We start from the raw sequence: 20,282 nt of genomic DNA on the forward strand, positions 1-20,282 counted from the left end.
TTCTTTCTCCGTCCATCTTAGCCTCGCCTTCTCAGATTCTCCCTCTTTGTCAGCAGCCGTCGACCTTTGACTTTTCGGGTAAGTGGCGAAGAGTGAACAGATAATCGGTCAGACAATGATATCTGTGTGTCGTCAGCGCTCACCACACAAATACTCAGCATGTAGGAGATACACGGAAACTAATACAATGTGACTATGCATCAAAGCTGCGGCAGAACACATGATCTCAAATGTATGAAAAAACATATTTCATTGAGCGTTTGATAAGCTTTGGCAACATATTCATCTGCAAACTGCTGAACAAAAAAGAAACCCACCCTGAAGCCCTTGGATTTATCTCCCTGTATCCACCCCTGATGCTGACTTGGTTTATCAGCAGTTTCCTGCCCTGGGGAATAGAGGAAGTACCCACCTATCCTGGACTCTGACAGGGGAAAAAAAAATTGTGTCACTAACATTGGGCTCCTCGCAAACGTCGCTCGGCCAATAATAAACCGGATGTGTGCAGCAGGTCTCCCAGTTGCTGATGTCAGCCGGGAGTCACGGTTCCTGTTCCCAGGGTAGAACCGTGGCAGGACGGATGGGAATTGTTACAGTGTGGAGGGGGATGAGAGGGGTTATCGTAGAACCGTTCCGGAGGAAAACATGTCAAACAACTCTCAAAGAAAGAAAACCTCCACACAATGCAAGGTCTCTTTCTCCCTGTGCCACTCGCCGCACAGCAAGCCCCCTCCACAAGCATCCATCAAACCTGAACCTTTTTGCTTTTTCATTACCCCAGACAAGTGTGGACAGAGTGATGGCTACAATGCACGTGTGTGTACATGCGTGACAACCTAAAGTCTTGTTGTCCTCCCGGTTCCTAGAGCGGACTGCTTTCATAAGGAGGCCATGTTGGTAAAACAACAGGGGCCCTTGTTGTCATGACCTAAATATGAACTGCAAGTGGTTTACACTACAGGACTAGATTGTGCGAGGAGGAGAGTATGTCAATGTCTATGTCGAGATATACTTTGACATACTCCACATAAAGCTGAGACAGTGTTTGACGAACTGTTCTCTTCGAGGCTCTGTGTGCTTATGGAACCGCGTTTGAAGAGCAGCAGAGCTCCTTTTTTTAAAGCACCATCTTTCATGATAACCCCTGAGGCAACTGATACTTTTCAACTGTAATGTATCATGTAGCCAATAAAACTGACATATGCCAGCAAATACACCCACGCATGGACCTATCATTTTAAGGTGCAGCATTTAAGATCTGGCATTTTAGTTGAAATCATTCAAAATAAGTAACTGGCAATTATCAGAAAAGAATGTGAGGAAGTAAGAGTGTGTGTTGCATGAGATATCTACTTCCAACCAGCAGCGTCTGGCCCATCCTGTCTTGTTATAAAATGTGTTCCTCGAAGGCGAGAGTGAGTCCCTGTAGCGTTTAGTCCACCCTCAGAGAGCAAACAGACCGGTGTGTTTTGATAGCTTGTTCATTGGATTATTCCGAAGTGGCAGAGAAGACAAATCGTCTCGCACCCTCGCCTCGTCCTCTGAGAGACTGCTTCCTTCCCCCAGGAGGACAGCTCCAGGACACGTAACCTCAGTTAGCGGTTAGCACTTAGCTCCAATTCAGCCGGCACACACCGTCGCCCCAGTGCCAGCTTTTCTCTGACCAGCGAGGTGGTCTCCTGGCCGGGTTGCTTTATTGTTTCACTTTGGATTTAATCCAATAAACAAACTATCACACAAACCACAGAGCGTACACATACCACACACGCCTTGGTTGGTGGCACAGTAAACACAACTAGCTAACGTAAACTATAGTCCGACGCCACAAGTGGTGACAGCAGCTGCTTTTAGTTAGCAGTTGTTGTTTCTTTTGTAATATCTGATTACTGTAAATTCATATTGTATGGACCCAGTAGTTGCGGTGAAGTGCTGCCCCTTTATTTCTTCGGAGCAGGTGTCATTACACGTTGCACCTCTAATGCATTGCAGACTGGGCCTGGGGACAGATCACTACCAGATGTCGCCCTTTCTCCATACCAACTGGAGGATAATTTCCAACATTATGCCATTATCTTAAATTGTAGTTTCCTGGTAAACACCTCATCAGTCACGAGTAAATACAACATATTCACGACCAGCCTTTAAAAAAAAAATCATGAATATTACATGCACTGGATCCACCCATCAGTCACAGAATTGGATGCTTCCATGTGTACAGCAAAATATACATTACAACAGTCCCTTGTTGCTAGTCAAATAATTCCCACACATCTTGACCTTCATGCATGTGAACCTTCCTCTGCAATGCCCCCCAAGGTTTTTCTCTGCCTGCTGCCAAGTACATGGGCTTCATCCACTAAAAGGTCTTAAGAGGACATTTCACTAACACCTAATATACCCACGTCTATAATGCCTTGAAAAACTGCTTGTAGCCCTGTGTCACTTTATTTATTCAAGCACTTCAAAATAGCCATAATGCTTGAAAACAATACCCATAGCACATTATAAGCATTGCATCATAAAGTATAAGTACTTCATAATTGCTGGCCAGATTATTTCCTTAAAACTCAGTTACACGGTGTTCTTATTTGTGATTTGTTCTTAAATGAAAACACAATTGACGAGGTTCCCACAGAAGTAGCTCCACTTTAGAACTACAGGGGGGTTTCTCTCTTTTTCTTTTTTACTTTTGGAGTTTTCCAAAAACAATGCACAAAAACAATGAATAAATAACAATAATGTCAAAGCTTATGTTTTCCTTGTTATCAGCTTTTAGGTTAATAATTCCTGTTTTATTTTGTCCACTCACCTTTGTCTCTTGTTTCAGATACTTGCCCGTGTGATTATCTGCCCCGCCCTGATTGTTTTCACCTGTCCCTCGTTGTCACCCTCCTTTCCTCGAGTGTAACAGGCCAAATTAACCCCCGCCCAGATTAAACCTGGGTATACTTTGGCCCAGGCCAGAGTCTAACCCAGGATAAACTGTCCCAGGCCAAACTATACCCGGGGGTGTAAAATAGCCTAGGTCAGACTATTCCCCTCCAGGCAGGGCCGGTCCTTCCTATAGGGATCAAAATGTCAGGTACTCTTGATAGTTAGCTAACGTTAGCTAGCCAGTAAAGGGGTGTGGTGTTCGTTATTGCCTTTCAGTCGAAACTGTCATCAGGCTATTTTTAGCAAAACAAAGCCATGTAGTTGAAATTTGAGTAATAATAAGCATGGTAGTAATCTTTGATCTTTGTGGATGTTTTGATGTTGTTATCAGTGTTTAACGTTGAACATTTATATTGTAGCGAGGACTTGCTAGTCTTAGAAGCTGAAGTTTCAGGACGTAGAAATCTTTGATCTTTGTGAAAGTCTTTTTCTGGTTGAAGTAATAAAAGTCTGTGTTTAAAAGTTTTAAGATGTAAGTCTTAAAGCTTTCTCACCCAATAAAATGTTGAAAAATGAAGTAATTATTGTGTATATCACTCAACACTACTGATATCATGGGGGTATAATCTGGAGTATAAAGTGTTTCTGGCAAAGAAACACTTTGTGTTTTTGATCTCTCGGCTTTTGAGTCCAGTTCCTTAGGGTTTCACCTGACATTACAAATAAGGCTGTAAGATAAAGGAAAAACATAATACCTACCCAATATGCTTCATGAAACAAATGTCTACTAAATATTGCTTCAGTTGTATGTGTTCATCACCTTATTTAAAAATAAATTGCATAGTGAACTCCACTTTTAATTCCGTGTTTTGAATATATCTATTCCCAAAGCATGTAAGTTAACAATGCAGTGGTTAGTTCATAATAACCCAATCAACTTACAAATTTGTATTAGTTTTGATTTTGAATGTGTTTGCCTGTAACCTCCACAATGCAGATCATGTATGGAGCTATGGGAGAACAATATAGTTCTGATCCAAGGTATCTTTAGTTTTATATAACATCGGAATTGTTTAGACATTTCTGTTTGAACATTATTTATATATATATATATATATATATATATATATATATATATATATATATATATATATATATACATACAGATATTTTCTGATTAAATACACTCTATTTCAACACCAATTATCATAATTCTGACTTGATTATTGATTGGCCAGTTACTTAATTAATTAACTTAGACTCTCACTTTGACAATCTTTCCAGTTTCTGTGTGTGCACAAGGCCCTGCAGTCTCATGCATATTTATGGAGATTGGACGGGTGATTACCTGCTAATTAACATCAGCTGGCACATGCCTTCAATTTACGAGGACAATGGTATTCATCACACAGGTTACAAACAATTCCTTTCCCAAGAACAAATTTAAGAACAAACTTCGGAAGACATCGATGAATGAGCTATACGCTCAAATAGCACGCAGGAAAACTGGGGAAATGATGATCTCCAAATGATGCTGTTTATATTGACAGGGAAGCTCTCTATTTTCCGATCTCTCTATTTAGGACGAAGCCAAAAAAGTGTGCGCTGAAAAAACAGCATAGTGTGAAGCTGTGTATTTGGTTCGCTCTGGGCGACACTCCGACTATCCCAGCTGCAACGCAGGCAAAGGCATGTCAGTAGTGCTGCCAAACGCGAGCCAAACTAATGCCATCTGCTTGGTTACACACCAAACGAGCATAGTTGGCTCACAGCAGACAAGAAACACATTACAAAGAATAAATAACACCAGAAAATGCATATGAAACATGATTGACATCGGAAAGATGCTAAATCTAAAAACCACAAATCAAGGTGTCCGTCAAAAAATCCCAAGTGGCTTTAGGTAACGTACAAACATGAAAGGCTCTCTCTGGAGCCCGTGTTTAGTTTGTCCATTCTGGGCTACTGTACAAACATGGCGGTGCAACATGGCGGACTCCGTGAAGAGGACCTGCTCCGGCTCATTCTAAGCTAACGAAAAAACAACGATTCTTCATTTCAGGGGATAACACACTGATGAAAACACAGTTAGGAATATTATATTCAAATATCTGTTAATAAAACACTGTGTAAGAACTTTACCTTTGCACTAAAACAGCTAACTGCCATGCTACAGATGCTACTGTAATGTAATATCAGTGTCACAGGTCTACACCAGTGTGTCCAGAGGTCCCACTCAGGATGTAACCCCTGCTCTCTGGGCACCATGCCCATCACGTCATCGTCTTGGCACAAAGCTCCAAAAACAATTGGTGACAGACGAGTCCATGTGTACCGTGGTGCTGGAAAAGAAGCGCTGGAAAAGAAGCGCTGGAAAAGAAGCGCGAGGAAAAGAAGCGCGTACAGCACATGCTAGTCTCGACCCGTCAGCCCGCATGCCTCAGAGAATGGGCCGACACATGCTTTTCAGTGATGGTTGAACGTCGGCCCGCTTGTTGATAGGCCGACACGGTCCAGTTGAAGTTCTGCCGATTAAACGACCCTGCTTTCATTTCCAGTAGCCTGATGTGGCAATGTTTCTGTGGTTTTCCTCCCAAGAGAGGGTCCCTCTGCCAGGACTTTATAGGCACTGAAAGCCGAGCACAGTCCAGCTGGAACCCCAAACATACTTCTTGAACTCAACAATGTGAATAATCAAACCAGTTTCAAGATTTCTTGCAACTTACGTGTCGAAAATGGTCTCTGTGCAAATTTGTACATTCCGTGAGAACAGATCCAGAAGAGCCTTCATGCTCAAAATTGTTGTTGTGTTGTTTATGACTGGGATATCTCTGGTTTGATTCCCAGGCAGTTGCTTTGGTTACTGTCTAGCTTAAAGGTAAAAAAAAAAAATACTGCTCAACAAACTTGATGTATGAGTCACGGCATTCTCTCCGTTGTAAGATAGGTGGAAACTTGCAACATGAGGGAAAGCCGTGCATCAATCATTGTTTAGTGCTTAACGTCATCTTCCCAGCCATGCGGTATGAAATTAATGGCCAGAGGGATCAGAAGTGATGATGCTACACCTCACAGCAGATCAACGGATGAAGAAAATCGGCTGTTGTGAATTACCAGCCGACGCAGGAAGCAGGCAGTGCATGATGTCCTCATCGTCTGGGAGTTCATGTGACTGTAGCAAACCATGACCGTCAGTGTCATGGTTGGTGAAGGCTCAAGGTCGCTGTCGTCCTTTCAACAACTCTTCATAAGTTCATGCTAATTTTCCGAGCACACCCCGCCCTTCCTCCCCGAAGTTTCAGCGCTAAAAAAATGTGAGGTTGGGAGCAATCAGACGCACAGAATCACACAAAGATGGATCTGGGTCGCACATTATGATGCTTCAGGGCTTTGGGCCGACATCAGATGCTCGGACAAAACGCCCAGACAGCTGTGGAGGGTTGTAACACTGTGTGTGTTTGTCTCTGTGTGCGTTGCGAGGCTGCGTCCCCCTTGTTGGCTTGAGGAGTCACGGGTCAGATGAAGCAGATCTTCTAATGCCCATACAAAATGTTTCTCTCATTATGTTTATTTGCCTTTTCTTGTCTTTTAAGTGAAACTTAATGACAGACAAAGTTTGAGATGTTATCTGCGTGTTGACCGCCGAATAAACTCCCTCTTCCCCGCTGTGTTGATCCCTTTGATTTAAGTGTTCGATTTCTGCAAGAAAAATCATGAACCAGTGTGAGCTGGTCCTGTTTATTATTATTAAAGCGTCTTACTGGCTGGGAGGGATCTTTGGGTCTGGCGTCTCTCCTTATACGCTTCGATCATGCACACATTAAAACAAACATCCTGCATGTTCTCAAGGTATTTTTCCTGGCCAGACCATTCATTATGCAGACGTTACAACCGAATCCACCTAATAATCAGAGTGGCATTGTAAATGGGTTGCTGTGAGTTATTAGTTTCAGACACAGATTTACAGTCGACCTACACTCGGCCTCGGGCTGCTCATGTCAAAGGTCATATCTAAACCTCGAGTGTCTGATTTAGTGTGACTCATTGGCCTATACGTGAGCAGACCAAATTGGTGTGTCAGTGTCTTCTTGAATTTTTTCCCACAATCCATATCATCAGGCCAGCTACGCTTTTTAAAGGACTGAACAATCCTTTAAGAAATCCGTTCATAAATCCGTTTTTTTAAAGATCCAGACTGAAAAACGCCTCGTTTGTAGATTCATGTCTGTTTAATATCTCCAATGGGTTTCAAGTTGTTTTAAGCCTCTTTAGAGTTTTTTGACGCATGGATGAGCATGTAATCCTTTACATGAAGCGCAAACTTGAAAATGGGCAAAACTGCATGGAGTTACATTATTAACAGACATAAGGCCTAGTGGGATTAGAGATGGTTACCCCATCATATTCGTGTTATTTAATTTGACCCTACTCTAAATGGATTCCTTATGTTTTAATGAAGCACTCTGTAGTGGGTCAATTGTTAAAAACTTATGTTGTGTGACTGAACATTGTGCAATCCCACAGATAATGATCTCAAATTCTTTTCAAAAGTGGAAATTGTGCAAAGATGCCACGATTTGAAGTTGCTGAAAGAATGTTTATGAACACAAAATTAAAGCTCTTTGAAGTAGCTTTAAGCAAACTCAGAAGCAGATGATAATAAAACAAGAAGAATTATTTCTGCATTTTTATTATTATTTCTGTAATGAGATTTCTGCAATGAGATTTGATTGACAACACAACCAGGAGGGAGAATTAATTGTGTGGTTCCCAGCAAAAACAGCCGTGAGGAATTAATTAAATGAAAGAAAATTCATGCCATGTACATTTTTCCTATAAAAAAAAAGGACATTACATGACACCCACAACATTGAGGGCTGGAAGGAGATGGTAGAAACAGGAACGCTCAAGTTCGAGGTCGACATCTGCGCGGAGAGAAGCACCCTGTGCTCGAAATGTTTATCACGTTCCTCCCACTGAGGACAAATGTGGTGCCCTGATCTAGGCTGCATGGTGCCCTGATCTAGGCTGCATGGTGCCCTGATATAGGCTGCATGGTGCCCTGATCTAGGCTGCATGGTGCCCTGATCTAGGCTGCATGGTGCCCTGATCTAGGCTGCATGGTGCCCTGATCTAGGCTGCATGGTGCCCTGATCTAGGCTGCATGGTGCCCTGAGCATCGCAGCCCACCAATCGTGTTTATCATACAGCTGATGAGCTTTATGTCTCTGCGATTAAACTCAGGCGGACTCAAACTTCTCACTTCATTTATCACTCATGTATCACTCAGTAAACATTGCAAATGTGAGTTTATTGTCTCAATCACTAGTTTCAGGTGTTCAGTATACAGCTGATGTTGATTTGGTAAATGATGGTCCCATTGAGACGTTGTACGGTCTGGGAGTGTTTTCAGTTTTCAAAAACATCTGAATAGTCTTTCCAACTTCCTCTACTAAATGTAAGGTGGGTGTAACTCAAGCTTTTGCAATATATTGAAATGATAATAATAGAATAGCATTTGCAAAGAATAGTAAAAATGATAAATTCCAAATTTTCTCCCCTCATTTGGGCCGCCCCTATGGATGTGTAGCGTCCTAATAGCTCGGCCTATACCGCATCCGCCTACGAGTGTTTACTGATACTATCCAAGTGTTTCCCTCTGCCAAGGCCACAAAGACCAAAGAGCAACAGGGACATCAGCACGTCCTCTCCACACACACACACACACACACACACAGATGCAGAACAATGCAGTACTGAGTGTTGTGGAGACATAATGTGTGTAACCATGAGTATAATAGGCATAATGTCTGTTAATGATTTAATAATACGAGACTGTGATAATGACATAAATGATGCGCCAGGAATAGTCAACCTCCCAAAATAGAGCATGGGACGGGTGTCATTAAACACACTCGACAGAAAGGTCCTTTGTTTGGTGTGGGAGTGTGTCCGTGTGTGTGTGTGTGTCCGTGTGTGTGTCCGTGTGTGTGTCCGTATGTGTGTGTGTGTGCGCCTGCTGGCAGTGGTGGCGATGGTGTTGGTGTGGGAGATTTAAGTGGTTGTTCCTGTTTTTGGTGTGTGTTTGTGTCTTTATTTGCAAACACGAGGCAGTGAGTGTGTCACAAGCACTGAGAAGTGAGATGTTGTGAGTTGCTAAACGACTGCCACTGTGAGCACGGCGTGTCCGTTTGTGTGACTGTGAGTGTGTTGACACGTTTGAACACTCGTGGCAGAAAATGTAAAAGTTAAAACAAGACTGAGGATGAAGATTCACAGCTGCAAGTGCTTGCGACGGCCTTAAAGCACACGTCGTTGTCAGCACCACTGCCGCATCAAATACTCTGTCATCACCACCAAAGGCCCTGAATTCTTTAGCTACTTTTTAAACTTTTGATTGAATAAACGCAGCCAACAATGTTTATAATAGGAGCAATAAAAAAACCTATAAATTAAAAAAGCAAAGCGTGAAGAACAGATGAAGCTCCCTATCCGTGCATAATAAGTCTTCTATAACTTCTTCTATAGTAAAGTATCTCGCTGTGTGGTCAGATGTGACAAATTAAGTGATTTCCAATACGTCTCAGATATCACCGGAGCAGTTGAGGTAAGAGACGCCTGGCACTGTGTGTGTCTAGTCTTAGGAAGATCCTGCAGGAAAGAGCCCTGGAGGCTGAACCCTACCCATGATATCAGTCCTCTAATGCGGATATACAGCAACTCCGAGAACTTCCCTTTCATCTCCACCGCCCTCCACGTCATCAGCCCAATAACCAAAGAAAGTATTTAATGGATGTTAAAAGGACTCTGGAGGTTAATGTGGCGTAGCGTTAGAAAGTAAAGTGATAATGCGTCCTTGTTCGATGCAGTGGCGTCCCAGCTGCAGATGGGGAAGGATGCTCGCGTCTGCACTGTGATTGGTTCGTCTCTGCAGCCTCCTGGCTCGCGGCTATAAAAGCCTGCGCCGTCACTCTGTGCGTCAGAACGCAGCCGGAGCAGCGGAGTGGAGAGTCCGGACGCACTGGACGCACTCGGACGCACCGTGAGCTGCAGTTACTGGAGTCCACCGGGAAAACAAAAGCGTCATTACTCTCCACGCGCCGGGCCAATTAGCGGAACTTCTGCTGGGATTATTGATCCGGACCCTTTGGAGCACACCAGAAGCTCCGCGGTCCGGTAAATTCGAATTCGATAACTTCATCGACTTTGATTTAGACAAATCAAAATGCAGAGTTGAATTGTTCATGGGTTTTGACTGTTGACTTCGCGCAGAAGTAGACAGACACATGACCAGATACTGCGCTGCACTTTTATTTTGTATTCATGTATCTCTGTATCCTTCTCTCTGTTTATTAATCTAAATCACAGGGCTCGGGCTTTCTATTAACCGCTACCCTTTTGTCTGCGTGAACCATTTCACATTTTAATTTTTTTTCACAATTCATTTTCTTTTTGCATGTCAAATATGCCTTTTGTTTTGTTATTTTAGTGGCACGAATTCAATCTGTTGCAGTTCAAGACTATAAGAAATGCAGTTAAGTAACACGTAACGTCATGCATGAATGAATGCAGGGGGAATTATCAATTATCAAACTTGATGTGCACATAATGCATCATCAATTAAGGTATGTTAATTCACACTTACTTACATACAATATTCAAGTCACTTAAGCAGTTCAGTTCAGAATGTGAACGCACACGTTCTCATACAAATATGAAGTAAGTTATTTTTAAGTCAAACTGGTCGTTTACACGTTACTGCATGGCACCATATGTCTGCCACATTTATGACACTATTGGGTGGATAATTATTATTATTACTATATATGTTTGTCGAAGTTGAAAGAAGTGATGCACAAAAAAAAGAGCATCCTTTCTATGAGAATGGATCTTGTTATGCTTTCAGAGCATGGGTATTAAATTAACTTTTATAACTGCAATTCAGCTAAATTGGACGGACACAAATGAATCTATGAAGTAAGTGTGAATTAACATTCCTTAATAACTGATGATCTCTTAAGTGTGAACCAATCACAAAGTCAGAAGTGAGTTTGTGATTGGTGGGCAACAGGTTTTCATGATACATCCCGCATTACTTCATGCATTAAATCGTTGCAAGTCGTGCAATTAATACGTCTTGCTTTATGTAATGTGTTCCCTTATTATGAAGTGTTACCATTTCCTCTTTCACCATTAAAACTCACTCCGTCTGTTGGACTGGACTTGTTGATGTTGTGTGCGATGAGTTGGGCTGCAGGGTTTCAGATGCTCTCGTGACACGACTACATTGTGTTGATGACTCACTCAGTTGAGTAGAATACCTGCTTTGCTGCAGCGTGTGATCTGCAGCTTCTGTTGACTTTTCACAGAAGGGCTCGTGGTGAAGGTTTCCTTAAAATACACAAAACACCTTGAGTTTCCTCCTCAAAATGTTCACTAAAGTTTTGCCAAAGGAAAACAAGTTTTGCCAAAGGAGAAAAAATCATAACAACTGCAAAATGCAAGAGTTTATTAGGGATGGGTCATATTTCAAGATGATAATTTATCATTGGTGTCATATTGTGATATGTGATGCACAATACGCCGTCTAAATTGATAAAAACGTTCTCAGATATTTGGATATATTTTTCTTTACTAAATGAGAAAGTACAGACTATCTTTTTTATTGAATTACCATTCATAAAAACATGCTCTATCGTGATTATATATGCTTAGATATGAAATGATCTATATTAGCTCAAATGCGGGTGAAAATGAACGCATCCTGAGAAGACCGGGTGAACCGATTTAACACCAGAGATTTGAGCGGCTGTTAATTCAAGGTCCCACCTTGACCGCTGCAGCCTCTCTTCAGTGATGGCTCTCCCGCTTTATGCGACGGGATCTTTCCAATCCTATCTTTGGGATTCATTTTTTGTTGCAATTATCCCCAAAAATCTTTTTGTTTTGGTTGCAGAATACATTTACGTTCTTGTTCGTGCCTTCTTGTACTGTACTCCTCCAGAAGTAGAATCTTTTCTTCCTTTAACCAATTAGTTTTTCCAGACTTAACCAAGGAAACCTTTTATGGGATTCTGTGCAACACCCTTCAATAACTGCCAGCTAAGGATAGATTAAAACTGATGTCTTTTACCGAAAGAGAAAACTGAAGGTGTTTTGTGCAACCGTCCTCAGAAGGAAATGGCATTAAAAAAACCATTTCACCCTTGTGAATCTACTAAAAGAATCCAAAATGAGGCTATAAACTTTAAATTGACCCAATGTGTAATTAGGTTCAGTGGAGCTGGAACTCAGCTGGTATTTTTTCTTTTTGAATCATCCTTCTTTTTGAAAGAACAATCTGATGCTGTGTGTATTGGTTTTAGCATTTCTCCTCACATGCAGCGTTCCTGTTTTGACCTCTTCTTCTTCTTCTTCTTCTTCTTCTTCTTCTTCTTCTTCTTCTTCTTCTTCTTCATTCAAGGACATTTTCCTTCGCATGCATGAAATAAACAAAATGTTTCACGTAGGTCCAGTCCTATATGCCAAACGTCCTTAACTGGCTTTGTGGGCTAATGTCCTGATGGTGGCGCTCCAGCAGCTGTGTAAAAGACTAAATCTTGAAAAATTCATCGTTGAAAAATTCATTGTTCAGATACGTCGAGCTGGCGGGAATTATGAAGTCTATCACTCTTTTGTGGTGTTGGACATTTCAGTTTTACATTGTATCCTCATTGTAAGCTATTGCAGTCAATGGGCTGAAAGGCATCTTTAAACACCAGTTTGTCCCTTGTGGAGCATAAAATATGCCTTCACATGCAACCCTGGTGACTGCAGGAGTCTTGGCTGTGATCAGGACCTGATCACAGGACCTGTGACCATGACCTGTGATGAGGACCTGATAACAGGTCCTGTGATCATGACCTGTGATCAGGTCCTGTGACCATGACCTGTGATCATGACCTGTGTTAAAGGTCCTGTGATCAGGTCCTGTGATCAGGACCTGTGTTCAGGACCTGTGACCATGACCTGTGATCATGACCTGTGTTAAAGGTCCTGTGATCATGACCTGTGTTGAAGGTCCTGTGATCAGGACCTGTGATCAGGACCTGTGTTCAGGACCTGTGACCATGACCTGTGATCATGACCTGTGTTAAAGGTCCTGTGATCAGATCCTGTGATCAGGTCCTATGATCATGACCTATGTTCAGGACCTGTGACCATGACCTGTGATCAGGATCTGATGACAGGTCCTGTGATCAGATCCTGTGATCAGGTCCTGTGATCATGACCTGTGTTCAGGTCCTGTGATCACAGGTCCTGATGACAGATCCTGTGATCAGGATCTGTTGACAGGTCCTGTGATCAGATCCTGTGTTCAGGTCCTGTGATCACAGGTCCTGATGACAGATCCTGTGATCAGATCTGTGATCAGGTCCTGTGATCATGACTGGCCCTTCATGTCTCAGGTAGAGAGTTGGGGTCATGTGATGCAGAAGGAACATGTGAAGGCCAACTCAGGCATCCTGTGTGGATTAGAGACACAGTTCTAACATATTTGTAATTTAAGTATTTTTTTATAATTATGGTCCAGACCTTTTTGCTGATGGACCCACCTGTAGTAATAAGTACATTTACTCAGGTACTGTTCTTAAGCACAATTTTGAAGATATTTGTATTTTACTGGTGTATTTCGACGTTAACAAACATCAAGCAGTAGTTTATAACCTGCATGGCGTGCGGTCATAGGGCCCTCTCTCTTGTCGGATGTCTATGAATTATTGTCTGGTTTGTATATCTGGTTCTTCTTTATCTTCATCAAGCCACAGACCTGATGTAATAGCATTAAGTCATTTCATCTCACAAGCTGCGGCTCAAAGTCACATTTAGTTTTTTTTCTTCTAAATAATGTTCCATTTAAATAGAGTCCTTTGTCCTAATTCATCCCCCTCCCCACATCGCTGTCTGTTACTGCCTCGAGGTCCCTCTCGTGACTAAACAGACAGAGTACCTCAGCTCTCAGGCTTTCCTCTCTTCTACTTTTTCCTTTCCTGTGCTTTCCTTTTTCCGCCTATTGTTCTTGGAAACGGCTCATAGCATCAAACTGTCATTCCTCTCAATATTGACCTTTTTTTTTTACATTCTTTTTTCTGCATTTATGTGTTTCTCTTTTAAACTTTTAAAGCACCTTTTTCTAGTTTCTCTTGCTCCTCTCCCCAAACACAAACACACTTCTTTTTTTTACCACTAATTGACCCTTTATTTCACCTTGCTGGTTGCCAACTTTCCGCCTCCGTCTTTCTAAGAAGTGAAGCCAGCAGAGCTCAAGGTCCGAGAGGCTTTTTCGAAAGACAAATCTTTTAGATCCAGAAGATCAGACCGCTTAATCTCCAGCTTTCCAATTAGATCAGACAAGGCTGCTCTGACATGGCCTAATGAGGCTGCATGTTACACAACACAAAGGCATAATTGAGATGTTACAGAGGACGCGGTGGATAAAAAAAGTAAAACAGATTTCTTGTTCATCCATGGGACTTTGTGTCTTTGTGTGTATGAACAGAACAGGCCTCTGTGCCGCATGCAGCCATGAATGCGTGTGTGTGTGTGTGGGGGGGGGGGGGGGGGGGGGTGCAAGAAGTAGTAAGAGAAAGCACTTTCTTAGATATGAGCATTAAAAAGCAAAGCGCTTGTCCCTGAACATTTGCCTCTCCAAACTGCTGTGCCAAGAGGTTTGCACATCTGCTGTGTGTGTGTGTGTGTGTGTGTGTGTGTGTGTGTGTGTGTGTGTGTATGTGACTGTGGACCTGATTGCGTGTCTTTAAAGATATTGCCAGCGTTGTAAATCATCCCGAGAGACGCCCCAGGGCATTCTGGGGGTACACATGATTCTTCAGGGCCCAGCTAGGGTCGTGTTGTGAGAGAAAGGGAGTATCTCACACACACACACACACACACACACACACACACACACACACACAGAAACGCTGTTCCTCATGAAACCTCAGCTATCACTGTTCCATTTGTCTCGTTTATCTTTTACTGCTTTGTTCCTTTCACCCCTCGCCTTTATCTGAGAATACTTTTTCAACACAAAAAAACATTTCCTAGTTTTGTTGATGGAATTGAAAGAATATTAGAATCAAAATGGTTTTAAAGCGTATCATTTCCTCATGAAATTGTTTGAATTAACTGTGCTATCGATACAGTTTGTAAACAAAACTAAACACCTTTCATCTGCTGACGCTTCGCCTACTTTCTCTCTGCAGGACAGAGCTGGGTCTCAGACCTCCTGCTGCCAGGCCCGGAGCGGGGCCCCCGGTGTGTGGATGTGTGTGTGAGTGCCTTTTTAGAGCACGTGTCTGTGTAGACTGCCCGAGGGCCGTTGAGCGAAGCGAACCGTGCCGCGTGAGTACGAGGCTCGCGCGATGATGAAGGCCGTCACCGCTCTGCTCTGTCTCCTGATGGTCGCCGAGGGCGGAGCCTCTCGGTTCGCCCGCGACACCCAGGGAGGCCCGGCAGCTTCGGAGCCGTCCAAGAGCAACGCCTCCTTTCCGCTCCCGCCCCCGCTGCCGCCGCAGCCGCCGCCGCAGCCGCAGCAGCCGCCGAGCAGGCCGCGTGGCTCCTTCCCCCCCATGTGCATAAAGCCCACGGAGATCAAGTACGCCTTCAAGTACGTCAACACCTTCGTGTCCTGCCTGATCTTCGTGGTGGGCATCATCGGCAACTCAACGCTGCTCCGGATCATTTATAAGAACAAGTGCATGAGGAATGGACCCAACGTCCTGATCGGCAGCCTGGCTCTGGGGGACCTGCTTTATATCATCATCGCCATCCCCATCAATGTGTTTAAGGTGACCACAGTTATCCTTCGTGTGCGTCTGTCTGGTGTTTGACTTGTCGTGTGGCACCGATGATCTCTCTTTTTGACTTTTCGGAAATGACGAAAGTTGTCAATCAAAGATACAAAATCGGGACTCAAAATGTAATTAGTTACCGGTCCCTGGGTTCGTGTCTAATTTATTGGGACAATTTCCCTGCACTGAACCGTTGGCAACGCCCCTCTCGGCACATCATGTGGTTTATAGATGAGTTTGTTTTTGTCCCCACCTGTCATGTGTAATTTTTTACTTTTTAAGTACAAGCCCCGCAGACTGTTCCACCTCCACAGCAAGAGCTCAAAAATTTAATAAAAGCAGATGCATGCTAACAGCTGGGGACAACTTGAGTGTTGAGATTTGAAAGAAAATATCCTTGTTGTTGTCCTCGCTCCCAATGCATGTGTGATGTAAAAAACACACCTAGTGGGCTCGGGTGTTGATGCCAAAATGTCCAACTCATACGACCGCAACTGTGCCAGAAAACCACATGAGAAACTGTCAAAATCTGATAGGATTCGCTTCAAGTGAACAGAGCTGGAACGCTCTGCGGCATTTTAATAGTATTCTGATTTATGTTTACTTTTCCGTTAAGGCCTTGCATTTCAGGTATTTGAGGCGTCATGAGATTATGATAATTATAATGAGACACAGGATCTGCTGAATTGAGAACAGGAGTGAGTTTTCTTTTTCGAAAAACTGGAAGATTTGAAAGACGCCAAAACCAAACTGTATATTTCTATAAGTGGCGGATCCAATGTGTAGCCTACTCTTCTGTTGAAGACGCTCTCCTTATGCGGAACTGCTTGTTGTAACCCCTGGGAGACGAGCTTGCAGTGAAGGAGGAGCTGTGGATTCTGGCTCTCTGGCACAGTAACAACCTCAGACTGGACCCCTACACCTAAACCTCTAAGACGTCTGTCCGTGTGTGTGTGTGTGTGTGTGTGTGTGTGTGTGCACGGGTGACCCTTCTCTCGTTATAAATGTGTCTCCTCTCGGTCCCCATCGTTTCCTCTCCGCAGCTGATAGCCGAGGACTGGCCGTTTGGCGTGTACATCTGTAAGCTGCTGCCGTTCATCCAGAAAGCTTCAGTGGGAATCACTGTCCTCAGCCTGTGTGCTCTCAGTATTGACCGGTATGTGGACTTCTACTCTTCACACACACATACACACACACATACAATTGTTGGTGCTGAATGTGGCTAACGCCCACGTCTCTGCCGTCGGCGAAGCTACCACGCAGTGACGTCATGGAGCCGGGTGAAGGGGATGGGCATCCCTCTGTGGAAAGCGGTGGAGGTGACTCTGATCTGGCTGGTCGCCGTGATGCTCGCGGTCCCCGAGGCGCTGGCATTCGACATGCTGGAGATGCCGTACAGAGGTCACAAGCTGCGCGTGTGTCTGCTCCATCCGGAACAGACCACCAGCTTCATGAAGGTAACATCCTCTGAATGGGACTCATTCAACATGCACGCACGCTATTACAAAGTGTTTTTTCATTATTTGAAACAGAAGGGTCTGGATTGCAGGAAACGGTGGAAATAAAGCATGAAGCTGCGACGGCTTTTCATGTGTCATTCAACATTTGTGGATTGTAACTCGAGCTTGATGTAATTTTGAGGAGAAAATTGGAAGAAGTTGTGCCAAACCAAAACAAGTCTGGAACTTATCTAACATATTTATTCTTAATTTCAAGTTCTGGAAGTGTGTGAACATCGATCTGCTTGCAGTTTGTCAAGCTTTAATCATTGTGCCTTTGAACAGGTCATGTGACACTTAAAAGGAAAGTCTTCAGTGGAGAATTGTATTCCTGTAAAATGATTTTTTTTTAACACACACATTGTGATATTGTGCAAGGAATTAGATTATTTATTTATTGTATTTTTTTGGTTCATGCATTTTTAAATAAATAAAAACAAATAATAATTTACGCATTAACCTTCTAGTTTAAGAACAGAATATTATTGCAGTGAGTTTGAAAATGACAAATATTTCAACGACTGTTTATGAAGACAGAGAAGTGAGGTTGATTTTGTCAACAGGAAGTCCTGTAATTCAGTTAAAACATCTCTGACATAAGCAATATAAGTAATAAAGTGTTTCCATGAAAAAGTAACAATTTATAGATTAAACTTTTAATCTTTATTAGCCCGGTCTGCAAGAAACAATGTTGGCATTGTTCATTTCTGCAACAGCAGAGATATGTTGAATCTTGGGTCTCTATAAAATGCATTTAGAAATTGCCGTAACACTGTATTTCTTGTTGCACTTTTTTTTTGACTAGCTTCTTCTTCTCTCTTCATCCAGTTCTACCAGGAAGTGAAAGACTGGTGGCTGTTTGGCTTCTATTTCTGCCTCCCGCTGGCCTGCACTGCAATCTTTTACACACTGATGTCATGCGAGATGCTCAGTCGCAAAAAGGGCATGCGCATCGCACTCAACGACCACATGAAGCAGGTACGCACGCAGATGACTCGCTCAAGTCCACTGCAGTCCACAAAGACGGCAGGCATCACCATATGTCTTTTGTGTGTGTGTGTGTGTGTGTGTGTGTGCAGCGGAGGGAAGTCGCGAAGACGGTGTTCTGCCTCGTGTTGATTTTCGCTCTCTGCTGGCTGCCCCTTCATCTCAGCCGCATTCTGAAGAAAACAATGTACGACCAGAACGACCCCAACCGCTGTGAACTGCTCAGGTACAGTAGATACAAACGTCACGGGAGCATTGTTCTCCGCTCTGTCACTTCCCGTGGTCCGTAATGTAAACTTTGCCCTTTCCCCCCCGACCAGCTTCCTGCTAGTGATGGATTACATCGGCATCAACATGGCCTCCTTAAACTCCTGCATTAACCCGATTGCCCTCTACTATGTCAGCCAGAAGTTTAAAGACTGCTTCCAGGTAGGAGGGTACACACTGGCACTCAAAATATTGTATTACCAGGAAACGGGGTCAGCAAAAAGGAAACAACTCTGTGTGTGTCTGTGTCCGTGTGTGTGTGTGTGTGTGTGTGTGTGTGCTTTCTTGTCTCTCAGTCTTGCCTGTGCTGCTGGTGCTACAGAACGTCTCCACTGGACAAACGGGGCTTGGGAGGACGCTGGAAAGGCTCTTATCACGGGAACGGACTGGACCGCTCCAGTTCCCGCTCCAGTCAGAAATACACAAGCTCTTCATAAACACACACGCACAGACACACACACACACACACACACACACACACACACACACGCACACACGCCACGCACGTCTTCTGCCACGTTCCAAACAGCTCCCATCAACGAGAAACAGCTGCCACTGCCAGCCGACCAGCGAGGAGAGAGAAAGCGGAGCGAGGTAGAAGCCACTTCTACGGGACTGTAGGCCGTCATACTGACTGCAAAAGCAACGTATGATGAATAAGATCATACTCCCGAAAACTGAGGACTGAACGCTTTCTCAGTGGACCAACGTGGTCAACACATTTATAAAGAATGTTTATTAAAGCCGCATGTAAATATATGTACAGGAATATTTACGAGCAGACTGCAGACCGATGATTATACCGAGCCAACGAATAAAACCGCTCCTGTTGAGGCTTTGATTCCTCACAGGGGAAGATGAGAGAGAGACGAAACCCTGACCCCGAGTTGTGTTCCAAAATGTCTTTTCTTTCTCTTCTTTTTTTTTTTAAAAATGCACGACTGTGCGCCTCGGTGTATAAACACAAAAACTAATAATCTGACATGCCGTCCAACGCCCATGTGTCCGGTGACATCATACCGGGGTGGAATGGGGCCCCACTGTCATGTTGATAACCAATCATCGCATATCTTTTTATCTGGAAATCATCGCCGCTGTGAGTCATGTGGAGGCCAGCTGGGAAACACCAGATGATTCCAGTCATGGGACACAGAGGAGATCGTTCATGAGTGCTTTTATTCTTGCAGCGTCGGCGCTGTCGTACGCGTGTAGCTGTCGGTCTCACTGTGTACGTCTTAACCTCTCCTTCAATGAAGCGTTTCTATTTTTCTAAGAAGTATATCACAAAGGATGTGGGGCCTGTTTAATCTCCCAGCATGAGGTGTCCATTTATTATTTCCAAATATTTCCCTTCCAGTGAGTGATCATGTTTTCCATTTGGCCGTAAAATGACTTCTGAGAGCAGCAGAAAACGCTCCAGAAATTGACCACTTTGTGTCAACGATGAGACAAGTTTTAGTGGCGATGACATTTATCAACTGTGTGATGGTCTTCGGAAATATTTAGGTGTATTAGTTGCTTCCTTTTAAATGTAATTCAAGTAAATGTGTCCTCTTGTGCTGAGTAACCGGACAAGTTGTTTGTCCACACTGAAATGGATTTGATTTATGTTCAGACAGATAATTTCCATTTCCGCTGTAATAGAGTGATCAAATCGGCTGAGGATGCCGTACATGATCCACTAAGTGGTCATATGTATTTATATAGATCCCCTGTTTTTAGCTGCATCTAGAGGCGACTGTGTACCGGAAAGTGGGACTAAGCTAAGACTTTTTATAAGTATTTTGAGCTCGAAGATCAAATGCAATGTGAATATTGGCCC

General features: G+C 43.4%; 1 protein-coding gene across 1 annotated transcript; it reads left to right on the top strand.

Moving 5' to 3' along the window:
* Positions 1-15,281: 15,281 nt before the first annotated feature.
* On the top strand, positions 15,282-18,941 carry LOC306746310 (endothelin receptor type B-like; the record flags this gene model as incomplete). Its single annotated transcript, XM_079229208.1, has 7 exons — positions 15,282-15,704; positions 16,751-16,863; positions 16,960-17,164; positions 18,035-18,184; positions 18,286-18,419; positions 18,514-18,622; positions 18,757-18,941. 7 exons carry the CDS (start codon positions 15,282-15,284, stop codon positions 18,895-18,897), a joined length of 1,275 nt encoding a protein of 424 aa, XP_079085334.1. The 3' UTR covers positions 18,898-18,941.
* Positions 18,942-20,282: the final 1,341 nt, after the last annotated feature.

Source organism: Taurulus bubalis (genome assembly GCF_910589615.1).
Source record: "Taurulus bubalis genome assembly, chromosome: 13".
Classification (NCBI taxonomy): domain Eukaryota; kingdom Metazoa; phylum Chordata; class Actinopteri; order Perciformes; family Cottidae; genus Taurulus; species Taurulus bubalis.